The sequence below is a fragment of the Heterodontus francisci genome, chromosome 14 (genome assembly GCF_036365525.1).
Source record: "Heterodontus francisci isolate sHetFra1 chromosome 14, sHetFra1.hap1, whole genome shotgun sequence".
In the NCBI taxonomy this organism is placed as follows: domain Eukaryota; kingdom Metazoa; phylum Chordata; class Chondrichthyes; order Heterodontiformes; family Heterodontidae; genus Heterodontus; species Heterodontus francisci.
In genome coordinates this window covers 107,855,999-107,868,239 of record NC_090384.1, presented here as the reverse complement: position 1 = coordinate 107,868,239, position 12,241 = coordinate 107,855,999, and the positions used below count along the sequence as shown (strand labels likewise).

General features: G+C 47.1%; 1 protein-coding gene across 3 annotated transcripts in view; it reads left to right on the top strand.

Moving 5' to 3' along the window:
- The window catches only part of LOC137377359 (lamin-B1.S-like), a 158,809-nt gene extending 150,205 nt beyond the window's left edge, over positions 1–8,604 (top strand). For all 3 annotated transcript variants that reach the window (XM_068046958.1, XM_068046959.1, XM_068046957.1), the window contains one exon: positions 6,022–8,604. In XM_068046958.1, the coding sequence (XP_067903059.1) occupies positions 6,022–6,156 (135 nt within the window). In that variant the 3' untranslated portion in view covers positions 6,157–8,604. The remainder of the gene's footprint in view (positions 1–6,021) is intronic.
- The last annotated feature ends 3,637 nt before the right edge of the window (positions 8,605–12,241 follow it).

Genomic DNA, 12,241 nt, shown 5'->3' with positions numbered 1-12,241 from the left:
CCTTAGGGTTTTCCCTGATCCTATCCGCCAATGACTTCTCGTGTCCTCTCCTTGCTCTTCTTAGCTCTCCCTTCAGATCCTTCCTGGCTAGCTTGTAACTCTCAAGCGCCCTAACTGAGCCTTCACGTCTCATCCTAACATAAGCCTTCTTCTTCCTCTTGACAAGCGCTTCAACTTCTTTAGTAAACCACGGCTCCCTCGCTCAACAACTTCCTCCCTGCCTCACAGGTACATACTTATCAAGGACACGCAGTAGCTGCTCCTTGAATAAGCTCCACATTTCGATTGTTCCCATCCCCTGCAGTTTCCTTCCCCATCCTACGCATCCTAAATCTTGCCTAATCGCATCATAATTTCCTTTCCCCCAGCTATAATTTTTGCCCTGCGGTATACACCTGTCCCTGCCCATCGCTAATGTAAACCTAACCGAATTGTGATCACTATCACCAAAGTGCTCACCTACATCTAAATCTAACACCTGGCCGGGTTCATTTCCCAGTACCAAATCCAATGTGGCATCGCCCCTGGTTGGCCTGTCTACGTACTGTCAGAAAACCCTCCTGCACACACTGGACAAAAACTGACCCATCTAAAGTACTCGAACTATCGTATTTCCAGTCGATATTTGGAAAGTTAAAGTCCCCCATAACAACTACCCTGTTACTCTCACCCCTGTCGAGAATCATCTTCGCTATCCTTTCCTCTACATCTCTGGAACTATTTGGAGGTCTATAAAAGACTCCCAACAGGGTGACCTCTCCTCTCCTGTTTCTAACCTCGGCCCATACTACCTCAGTAGACGAGTCCTCAAACGTCCTTTCTGTCACTGTAATACTCTCCTTGATTAACAATGCCACACCCCCCCCCTCTTTTATCATCTTCTCTGTTCTTACTGAAACATCTAAATCCCGGAACCTGCAACATCCATTCCTGCCCCTGCCCTACCCATGTCTCCGAAATGGCCACTACATCGAGATCCCAGGTACCAACCCATGCTGCAAGCTCACCCACTTATTCCGGATGCTCCTGGCGTTGAAGTAGACACACTTTAAACCAAGTTCTTGCTTGCCAGTGCCCTCTTGTGTCCTTATAACCTTATCTCTGCCCTCACTACTCTCAACATCCTGCACACTGGCACTACAATTTAGGTTCCCATTCCCCTGCTGAATTAGTTTAAACCCTTCCGAAGAGCACTAGCAAATCTCCCCCCCAGGATATTGGTACCCCTCTGGTTCAGGTGAAGACCATCCTGTTTGTAGAGGTCCCACCTACCCCAGAAAGAGCCCCAATTATCCAGGAAACCAAAACCCTCCCTCCTACACCATCCCTGCAGCCACGTGTTCAACTCTTCTCTCTCCCTATTCCTCACTTCGCTAGCACGTGGCACAGGCAACAACCCAGAGATAACAACTCTGTTTGTTCTCGCTCTAAGCTTCCACCCTAGCTCCCTGAATTTCTGTCTTAAATCCCCATCTCTCTTCCTACCTATGTCGTTGGTGCCTATGTGGACCACGACTTGGGGCTGCTCCCCCTCCCCCTTAAGGATCCCAAAAACACGATCCGAGACATCACGAACCCTGGCACCTGGGAGGCAACACACCACACAGAACCTCCTATCTGTTCCCCTAACTATGGAGTCCCCAATGACTAATGTTCTGCTCCTCTTCCCCCTTCCCTTCTGAGCAACAGGGACAGACTCTGTGCCAGATACCTGTACCCCATTGCTTACCCCTGGTAAGTCGTCCCCCGCAACAGTATCCAAAACAGTATACCTGTTGTTGAGGGAAACGGCCACAGGGGATCCCTGCACTGCCTGCTGGTTCCCTCTCCTTCCCCTGACGGTAACCCATCTACCTACTTCTTTTACCTGAGGTGTGACTACCTCCCTATAACTCCTCTCAATAACCCCCTCTGCCTCCCGAATGATCCGAAGTTCATCCAGCTCCAGCTCCAGTTCCCTAACGTGGTTCTCGAGGAGCTGGAGTTGGGTGCACTTCCCGCAGATGCAGTCAGCAGGGACACTCTTGGCGACCCTTACCTCCCACATTCTGCAGGAGGAACATACAACTGCCTTAACCTCCATTCCCATTATTCTAAATTCCCAACAAATCTACTGAAAAACCAAAAACAAAACAAAAAAAAAAATGTCAAAACTTGTTAGGTTAGCAATCCAACGGACAGAACTTCTTAAATAAAAAGCTTACCTTATCAACACAACAGAGTCCTTTTTTTTTGGTTAGAGGAGGAGGGTGGGTGGGAGACACTACACATGTCGTGTCTCGGGTACAGCCACCACACAAATATATACTTTTTACTTACCCAGCAGTCCCCTGGTCCTCCGAAAACAAAAGGGAATTAACTTTTAAACTTACACAGAAATTGACTTCCCAGCTGTTAGCTCGCTCTCGCACCTCCGCTACAGTCAAGCTGCAGTCACCGAAACTAAAAGTTAAAGCGGCACAGTGGTTAGCACCGCAGCCCCATAGCTCCAGGGACCTGGGTTCAATTCTGGGTACTGCCTGTGCGGAGTTTGCAAGTTCTCCCTGTGACCGTGTGGGTTTTCGCCGGGTGCTCCGGTTTCCTCCCACAGCCAAAGACTTGCAGGTTGATAGGTAAATTATACAGGGCATTGGTGAGACCACATCTGGAGTACTGTGTACAGTATTGGTCTGCTTATTTAAGGAAGGATGTAAATGTGTTGGAGGCAGTACAGAGAAGGTTTACTAGACTGATACCTGGAATGGGCGGGCTGTCTTATGAGGAAAGGTTGGACAAGCTCGGCTTGTATCCACTGGAATTGAGAAGAGTAAGAGGCGACTTGATTGGAATATATAAGATTCTGAGGAGTCTTGACAGGGTGGATGTGGAAAGGATGTTTCCCCTTGTGAGAGAATCTAGAACTAGGGGTCACTGTTTAAAAATAAGGGGTCACCCATTTAAGACCGAGATGAGTCGAATTTTTTTCTCTGAGGGTTGTGAGTCTTTGGAATTCTCTTCCTCAAAAGGCGGTGGAAGCAGAGTCTTTGAATATTTTTAAGGCAGAGGTAGATAGATTCTTGATCAGCAAGGGGGTGGAAGGTTATTGAGGGTAGGCAGGAATGTGGAGTTAAGGTTACAATCAGATCAGCCCTGATCTTATTGAACGGCAGAGCAGGCTCGAGGAGCCGAGTGGCCTACTCCTGCTCCTCATTCATGTGTTCGTATGTTTGTATGTTTGTATGTACCCCTCCGCCCACAACTGCTTCTCCAATTTCCCTCTCTCACTATCTGACAGCAGACTGTAAATTAATCTGATCCATCCTCTGCCACTCTTTCTACTAATGTTTAACCTATAGTCACTCCCTGCCAACACTGTTCCTCTGCACCCTGCCACAGGAGGAGCCTCCACTGAGCACCCCTTCATTGCCCTCAGTCGGGATCAGAAGACACTCAGCCACCACCGCCCCCCATGTAAACACAATAAAACTAGGATGAACCCTACCTTACTGCTGCCGGTTGCTAGGCCACAGCCAAGCTTGGAAGACCTGAGCGGATTCACTCCTATGCCTGCTCCCCCTCTAGGGTGGCCTAATTTCCCAGTGAGATCCAATTTCTAACCCTCCTTTTTCGAACAACCCTCTGTGGGAAAGCAATGGCCTCTCACTCCCCAGCTCGACCAGGTACCAAAGTGCTGGAACCAGGATTATTATCATTCCAATAGCAGGCTGCTTGCCACGGTGAATGGGCAAAGCTTCAGAGACCAGGTTGCTGCAATACAGGAAATGTTTGCTCATTCTTCCCTCCGAGTCAGAAGGATGTGGGTTCAACTCTACCTCTAAACGCTTGTGCCCCAGAATCAAGGCTGACACTCCGGTGCAGAACTGAGGGAGCGCTGCACTGTCAGAGGGTCAACACTGAGGGAGTGCTGCACTGTCAGAGGGTCAATATTGAGGGAGTGCTGCACTGTCAGAGGGTCAATATTGAGGGAGTCCTGTGCTGTTGGAGGGTCAGTACTGAGGGAGGGCTGCACTGTCAGAGGGTCAGTACTGAGGGAGTGCTGCACTGTTGGAGGGTCAGTACTGAGGGAGCGCTGCACTGTCAGAGGGTCAATATTGAGGGAGTCCTGTGCTGTTGGAGGGTCAGTACTGAGGGAGTGCTGTATTGTCAGAGGGTCAATATTGAGGGAGTCCTGTGCTGTCTGAGGTCAGTACTGAGGGAGTGCTGTACTGTCAGAGGGTCAATATTGAGGGAGTCCTGTGCTGTTGGAGGGTTAGAACTGAGGGAGTGCTGCACTGTCAGAGGGTTAGTACTGAGGGAGCGCTACACTGTTGGAGGGTCAGTACTGAGGGAGTCCTGTGCTGTTGGAGGGTTAGAACTGAGGGAGTGCTGCACTGTCGGAGGGTCAGTACTGAGGGAGCATCGCACTGTCGGAGGGTCAGTACTGAGGGAGCGTTGCAATGTCGGAGGGTCAGTACTGAGGGAGCACTGCACTGTTGGAGGGTCAGTACTGAGGGAGCACTGCACTGTTGGAGGGTCAGTACTGAGGGAGTGCTGCACTGTCGGAGGGTCAATATTGAGGGAGTGCTGTGCTATCAGAGCGTCAGTACTGAGGGAGCACTGCACGGAGGGTCAGTACTGAGGGAGTGCTGCACTGTCGGAGGGTCAATACTGAGGGAGTCCTGCGCTGTCGGACGGTCAATATTGAGGGAGCCCTGTGCTATCGGAGGGTCAGTACTGAGGGAGTGCTGCACTGTCGGAGGGTGAGTACTGAGGGAGTGCTGCACTGTCGGAGGGTCAGTACTGAGGGAGCGCTGCACTGTCGGAGGGTGAGTACTGAGGGAGCACTGCACTGTCGGAGGGTGAGTACTGAGGGAGCACTGCACTGTCGGAGGGTGAGTACTGAGGGAGTGCTGCACTGTCAGAGGGTCAGTACTGAGGGAGCACTGCACTGTCGGAGGGTGAGTACTGAGGGAGCGCTGCACTGTCGGAGGGTGAGTACTGAGGGAGCGCTGCACTGTCGGAGGGTGAGTACTGAGGGAGCACTGCACTGTCGGAGGGTGAGTACTGAGGGAGTGCTGCACTGTCAGAGGGTCAGTACTGAGGGAGCACTGCACTGTCGGAGGGTGAGTACTGAGGGAGCGCTGCACTGTCGGAGGGTGAGTACTGAGGGAGTGCTGCACTGTCAGAGGGTCAGTACTGAGGGAGCACTGCACTGTCGGAGGGTAAGTACTGAGGGAGCGCTGCACTGTCGGAGGGTGAGTACTGAGGGAGCACTGCATTGTCGGAGGGTCAGTACTGAGGGAGCACTGCACTGTCGGAGGGTGAGTACTGAGGGAGTGCTGCACTGTCGGAGGGTGAGTACTGAGGGAGCGCTGCACTGTCGGAGGGTGAGTACTGAGGGAGTGCTGCACTGTCAGAGGGTCAGTACTGAGGGAGCACTGCACTGTCGGAGGGTAAGTACTGAGGGAGCGCTGCACTGTCGGAGGGTCAGTACTGAGGGAGCACTGCACTGTCGGAGGGTGAGTACTGAGGGAGGGCTGCACTGTCGGAGGGTCAGTACTGAGGGAGCACTGCACTGTCGGAGGGTCAGTACTGAGGGAGCACTGCACTGTCGGAGGGTGAGTACTGAGGGAGTGCTGCACTGTCGGAGGGTGAGTACTGAGGGAGTTGGATGTGCCATCTTTCAGATGAGAAATTAAACCAAGGCTCTGGCAGCTCTATCAGGTGGATGTAAAAGGTCCCACAGACACTATTTTAAAAAAGAGCAGGGGCTTTCTCCCAGGTCCTGGCCAATATTTATCCTCCAGTTAGCATCACTAAAAACAGATTATATGATCACTAACTCAATGCTGTTTGTGGGATCTTACTGTGCACATATGTTCTGTTACATTTCCTACATTACAACATTGACTACAATTCAAAAGTACTTCATTGGCTGTAAAGTGCTTTGGAATGTCCTGGGGATGTGAAAGATGCTATAAAAATGTAAATTCTTTCTTTTTTATACCCAGTAAGTTATTCGATTTATATCTGTTCAAACAGGTTGTTCCAACTCGACTCGACAAGGCTCACTCACTGTCTGCATGGGTCACACAGAGGAACACACGGCCAAAGTATGGACTTCGATTTATGAGCTATCCACTCTTCACTACGGACACACACGTCACCAGGAGATAGGGAAATGTCACAGACACAGATCATTGAGATTGTGAACAAGAGGAATTGTGGAAAACGGGAGAAGGCCATTCGGCCCTTCCAGCCTGATCTATATCTTAACTCCATCCATCTGCCTTGGCTCCATATCCTTATCTAACCTCATCCAAGCAAAAATCTATGAATCTCAGATTTAAAATGATTATTTGAGCTAGTATCTACTACTTTTTTGGGGGGAGAGAGTCCCACACCTCTACCACCTTTTGCGTGAAGAAGTGTTTCCTAACTTCTGTCCTGAACGGCCTGGCTCTGGTTTTATATTTATGTCCCCTCCTTCTGGACTCTCCCACCAGTGAAGTAGTTTCTCTCTATTAACCCTATCAGTTCCTTTCAAAATCCTATAAAACCTTCTATCAAATCGCCCCCTAATCTTCTACATTCCAAAAACCAAGTTGAAATCAGCGGGGGACCTGGGACTGGGCAAACTGTCCATTCTGTCTCTGTTGCCGTCACCTGTCGCGTGAATAATAAACAGACCTGGAAGGAAGGAGACCGGTTTGTTCAAAACAATGGGAAGGGAGCGTCACACTGGAAAGAGGAGCCACTTGACCATTTTTGTTTAAAGCCCTTGCCCAGGATTGCAACAGTATCCCTTTTCTCAGCTTGTTAATATTTAAGAACTTTTAAAAACTTGAAATTCTTGACAAAGCCAAGAGGTTTAGATCGCTTCTCAAGCCATATATTATTTTTCTGAACTGTTCTGGAGATGTGGTTGTCACAGGCAAGGTCAGCATTTGTGTCCATCCCTAATTGAACCGCTGCAGTCTGTGTCTTGATGATCCTTCCATGACCTATTTCACTCTGTGACCGTTAAACATTTCAGATAGATTGATAGAGTTAATCATAATATTGCCCTTTCCAATAGGAACAACAGGATAAAAATATCTGGGATCTCAAGGGCCCTGCTCAGAAGTTGATAATATGAGTTCAAATCTCACCGTGAGCAGTTTGAGAATTTTGATTAATTTTTTTTAAAATCTGGAGACAAAAAGCAGTTTCAGTAAAAGTGAACATGAAGCTGTCAGATTGTCATAAAAAAAAACAGCTTCATTAATGTCCTTTAGGGAAGGAAACCTGCTGACCTTACTCAGTCTGGGCCGATACGCGACTCCTGTCCCACACCAACATGGTTGATCCTTAACTGTCCTCTGAAGTGGCCACTCAGTCGTGTCAAATCATTACCTGCAGTGGTTCAAGAAAGTGGCTCGCCATCACCTTCTCAGGGGTTACTAGACACGGGCAGCAAATGCTGAGCCTTGTCAGAACCACCCATATCCTGAGAATGAATTGATATAAAAAATAAGGAATTCAGATTAATTATTACTGTCATACAAACATGTTCAAGCCTTGTATAATAGTCTTTCGAATTCTAGATAAAGTTATGTACACTGTACATGCCCAGAGGGTGTATAGTGAAGGTTCTGGATTGCATATTGCTTCTGTTTGTTCGCACTAATTCTGTTTCTAATTATTCTGTTCAATCCATAAAGCCTTTCATTGTTGCTTACATGCTGGGCTGGTTTGAAAGTCTGATCATTTATTTGTTTATTAATAGTTATTAATAGTCTAATCACCCAATAACTAACACAAGAACATAAGAATATAAGAAATAGGAGCTGAAGTAGACCATTCGGCCCCTCGACTGCTCCACCATTCAATACGATCATGGCTGATCATCCACCTCCTATTCTCGTATCCCTTTGTATCCAAAAATCTATTGACCTTTGTCTTGAATATACTCAACGACTCAACATCCACACAGCTCTCTGGAGTGGAGAATTCCAAAGGTTCACAACCCTCTGAATGAACACATTTCTCCTCATCAATGCCCCAAGTTCTAGATTCCCCAGCCAGGGGGAACAGCCTCTCAGTATCTACCCACTAAACATGTTATACGTTTCAATGAGATCATCTCTCATTCATCTACACACCAGGGAATATAGGACTTACCCACTCAATCTCTCCTGACAGGACAATCCCCACATCCCAAGAATCAATCTCGTGAACTTTTGTTGTATTCCCTCTATGGCAAGTATATCCTTCCTTAGGTAAAGAGATCAAAACTATACACAATATTTCAGGCGTGTTCTCACTCGAGCTTTATATAATTACAGTAAGAATTCTTTCCTCTTAGCCTTTATTACATTTGCTTTCCTAATTGTTTGCCATAGCTGCATGTTAACTTTCTGTGAAGCAAGTACAAGAACACCCAGGCCCCTCTGAATATCAACATTTGCTAGTCATTTAAAAAATACTCTGCTTTTCTATTTTTCCTACCAAAGTGGATAATTGTACATTCCCCCACATCACACTCCATCTGCCACATTCATGTCCATTCAATTAACCTGTCTAAGTTCTTTTGCAGCCTCTTTATATCCTATTTCACCTTACTTCATATTGTCAGCACATTATATTCGATCACCTCATCTGAGCCATTAATATAGATTGTAAATAATGATCCTTGTGGTTCCCCACTAGTTACACCCTGTCAATCTGAAAACACCCCATTTATTGCTACACTGTTTTCTGTCTGTTAATCAATCCTCAATCCGTGCTATAATATTACTCCAATCCCATCAGCCCTAATTTTGTGTAATAATCTCTTGTAGCACCTTATCAAATGCTTTTTGAAAATCCAAATATACTGCATGTACAGGTCCTCCTTTATCCAACTTCTAGTTATATCCTCAAAAACTCGAACAAATTTGTCAAACATTGCCCCTTTCATAAATTCCTGCTGACATTGCCCAACCATATGATGATTTTCGAAGTGCCCTGCTATCACATCCCTAATAATAGATTCGAGCACTTTCCCTGCTACTGATGATTTTATCAGTGGAAACAAGAATGATAGAAATATATTGAGTCATTCAGCTCAACCAGTCTGTGTTGGTGTTTACTCTCCAAACAGATAGTCTGATCACATTTACCCACCCTGTTCCCATATCTTTTCATTTATTCACTTGCCCAAACTAATCCTGAATGTTGACAGTTTTTTTCCTACACTGGAAGTAAATCCATAACTTCACCACTCTCTGTACAACTGCAGTGCTGAATATTTTCTGTGCCCTTCTAGCCCAGTGTCACAGGAGGGCCCAGAAATAGGTTGGCACCTGAATATGACCTGGTCTCATTGTAGGATTGAGTCCCCACTCAGTTCTGTGAGGGAGCCTTGGGAGCCTGAGCTCTGCGTGACTGGAGTCAGGTTGGAAGATGGTACCTCCAGCAGGGCGTGAGTGAACCCAACTGTCAGCAGGTCCAGGCTAAGATCCCTCAAAGGGCGCTGCAAATCATGTTTCTGTGGTGAGTAGAAGTATCTCCAAATAGCAGCAGGTGCCGAAATTGCAGCAGTAAGGGGCTAGCGAGTGTCAGTGATGCTGTAAAGCCCTGAGGCGTGATAGGAATGCAATTCTTTCTTTGTGTTTATGCTTTTAGCTGCCCCTCAGTGGCCTTTACCACCAACTCCCCCACCTCCACCCTATACTTGTTATAGGCTGCTAGGGTGAAGTGCTTTGAGATGCCTTCCTGCACATGAGGAGGTCAGAGACACTTGCAATACTGTAATTTGGTCAACAGATGGTAATGGTTAGCACCTTTCTGTTTCCTCAATAATGTCGAGCAGATCTGTTAAAATGTCAAATTTAAAACTAAAACTGTTTGGGCTGTAATCTAATTAAAGGCTGCATTTGACATTGTAAACCAAAGGCATAAAGTTGTAATTTGAACAGTTGGATTATATTAGAGCTGTAAATCACTCTCTCTATTACCGTTACTAATCTATTTACTTTAAGGCACATGTGGGATCCCAATGTCAGGTTATCCTGATCAGTTCTTTCTTCACATCTCTCAGGGACTTTAACCCACAGTTGAGAGGGGAGAAATGCCATCTGCTCCCACAATGAATGGATTAAGCACAAGGCACATTCCCTCGACTATAGAAGATTGAGAGTGATCTAATCGAGATGACTAGATTGCTAAAAGGATTCAAGAGGGTAGATAGAGAAAAACTATTTCCTCTGGCGGGGAAATCCAGAACAAGGGGCATAAACTTCAGATTAGAGCTAGATTATTCAGGAGGGGAATCAGAAAGCACTTCTTCACACAAAGGGTAATACGAACCTTGACTCTCCACCAAAAGACTGTGGATGCTGGGGTTAATTGGAACATTCAAGCTGGAGATTCTTGTTGGTAAAGGTATAAGGAATATGAATCCCTCACTATCAACATCCTGGAGGTTACCATTCACCAGAAACTGAACTGGACCAGTCACATAAATACTGTGGCTACAAGAGCAGGTCAGAGCAGCATAGAATGTGTAGGGGGGCACTTAAAAAAGTAATGAAGAGAGCAAAGAGAGGACATGAAAAAACATTGGCGGGCAAGATAAAGGAAAATCCTAAGGCATTTTATAAGTATATTAACAGGAAGAGGATAACCAGGGAAAGAGTAGGGCCCATGAGGGACCAAAGTGGCAATCTGTGTGTGGAGCCGGAGGACATAGGTGAGGCTTTAAATGGTTACTTTTCATCTGTGTTCACGATGGAGAAGGATGATGTAGGTATAGAGATCAGGGAGGGGGATTGCGATATAATTGAACATATTAGCATTGAAAGGGAGGAAGTATTAGCTGTTTTAGCGGGCTTAAAAGTGGATAAATCCTCAGGCTCAGATGAGATGTATCCCAGGCTGTTATGTGAGGCAAGGGGGGAGATAGCGGGGGCTCTGACACAAATTTTCAAATCTTCTCTGGCCACAGGAGAGGTACCAGAGGACTGGAGGACAGCGAATGTGGTACCATTATTCAAGAAGGGTAGCAGGGATAAACCAGGTAATTACAGACCAGTGAGTCTAACATCAGTGGTAGGGAAAATATTGGAAAAAATTCTGAGGGACAGGATTAATCTTCACTTGGAGAGGCAGGGAATAATCAGGGATAGTCAGCATGGTATTGTCAGGGGGAGATCGTGTCTAACTAACTTGATTGACTTTTTCGAGAGACAATGGATAAGCGCCTGGAGGTGGTCAGTGGATTGTGAAGCAGTGTCTGGAGTGGCTATAAAGGCCAATTCTAGAGTGACAGACTCTTCCACAGGCACTGCAGATAAAATTGGTTTGTCGGGGCTGTTACACAGTTGGCTCTCTCCTTGCGCTTCTGTCTTTTTTCCTGCCAACTGCTAAGTCTCTTCAACTCGCCACTCTTTAGCCCCGCCTTTATGGCTGTCTGCCAGCTCTGGCGAACGCTGGCAACTGACTCCCACGACTTGTGATCAATGTCACAGGACTTCATGTCGCGTTTGCAGACGTCTTTAAAGCGGAGACATGGACGGCCGGTGGGTCTGATACCAGTGATGAGCTCGCTGTACAATGTGTCCTTGGGGATCCTGCCATCTTCCATGCGGCTCACATGGCCAAGCCATCTCAGTACCAAGCCGCTGGCTTAGTAGTGTGTATAAGCTGGGGATGTTGGCTATCTCAAGGACTTCTGTGTTGGAGATACGGTCCTGCCACCTGATGCCAAGGATTCTCTGGAGGCAGCGAAGATGGAATGAATTGAGACGACGCTCTTGGCTGACATACGTTGTCCAGGGCTCGCTGCCATAGAGCAAGGTACTGAGGACACAGGCTTGATACACTCGGACTTTTGTGTTCTGTGTCAGTGCGCCATTTTCCCACACTCTCTTGGCCAGTCTGGACATAGCAGTGGAAGCCTTTCCCATGCGCTTGTTGATTTCAGCAGCGAGAGACAGGTTACTAGTGATAGTTGAGCCTAGGTAGGTGAACTCTTGAACCACTTCCAGAGCGTGGTCGCTGATATTGATGGATGGAGCATTTCTGACGTCCTGTCCCATGATGTTCGTTTTCTTGAGGCTGATGGTTAGGCCAAATTCGTTGCAGGCAGCCACAATCCTGTCGATGAGTATCTGCAGACACTCTCCTGTGTGGGATGTTAATGCAGCATCGTCAGCAAAGAGGAGTTCCCTGATGAGGCCTTTCCATACTTTGGTCTTCACTGTCGCTGGGTCAAAATCCTGGAACTCCCTTCCTAACA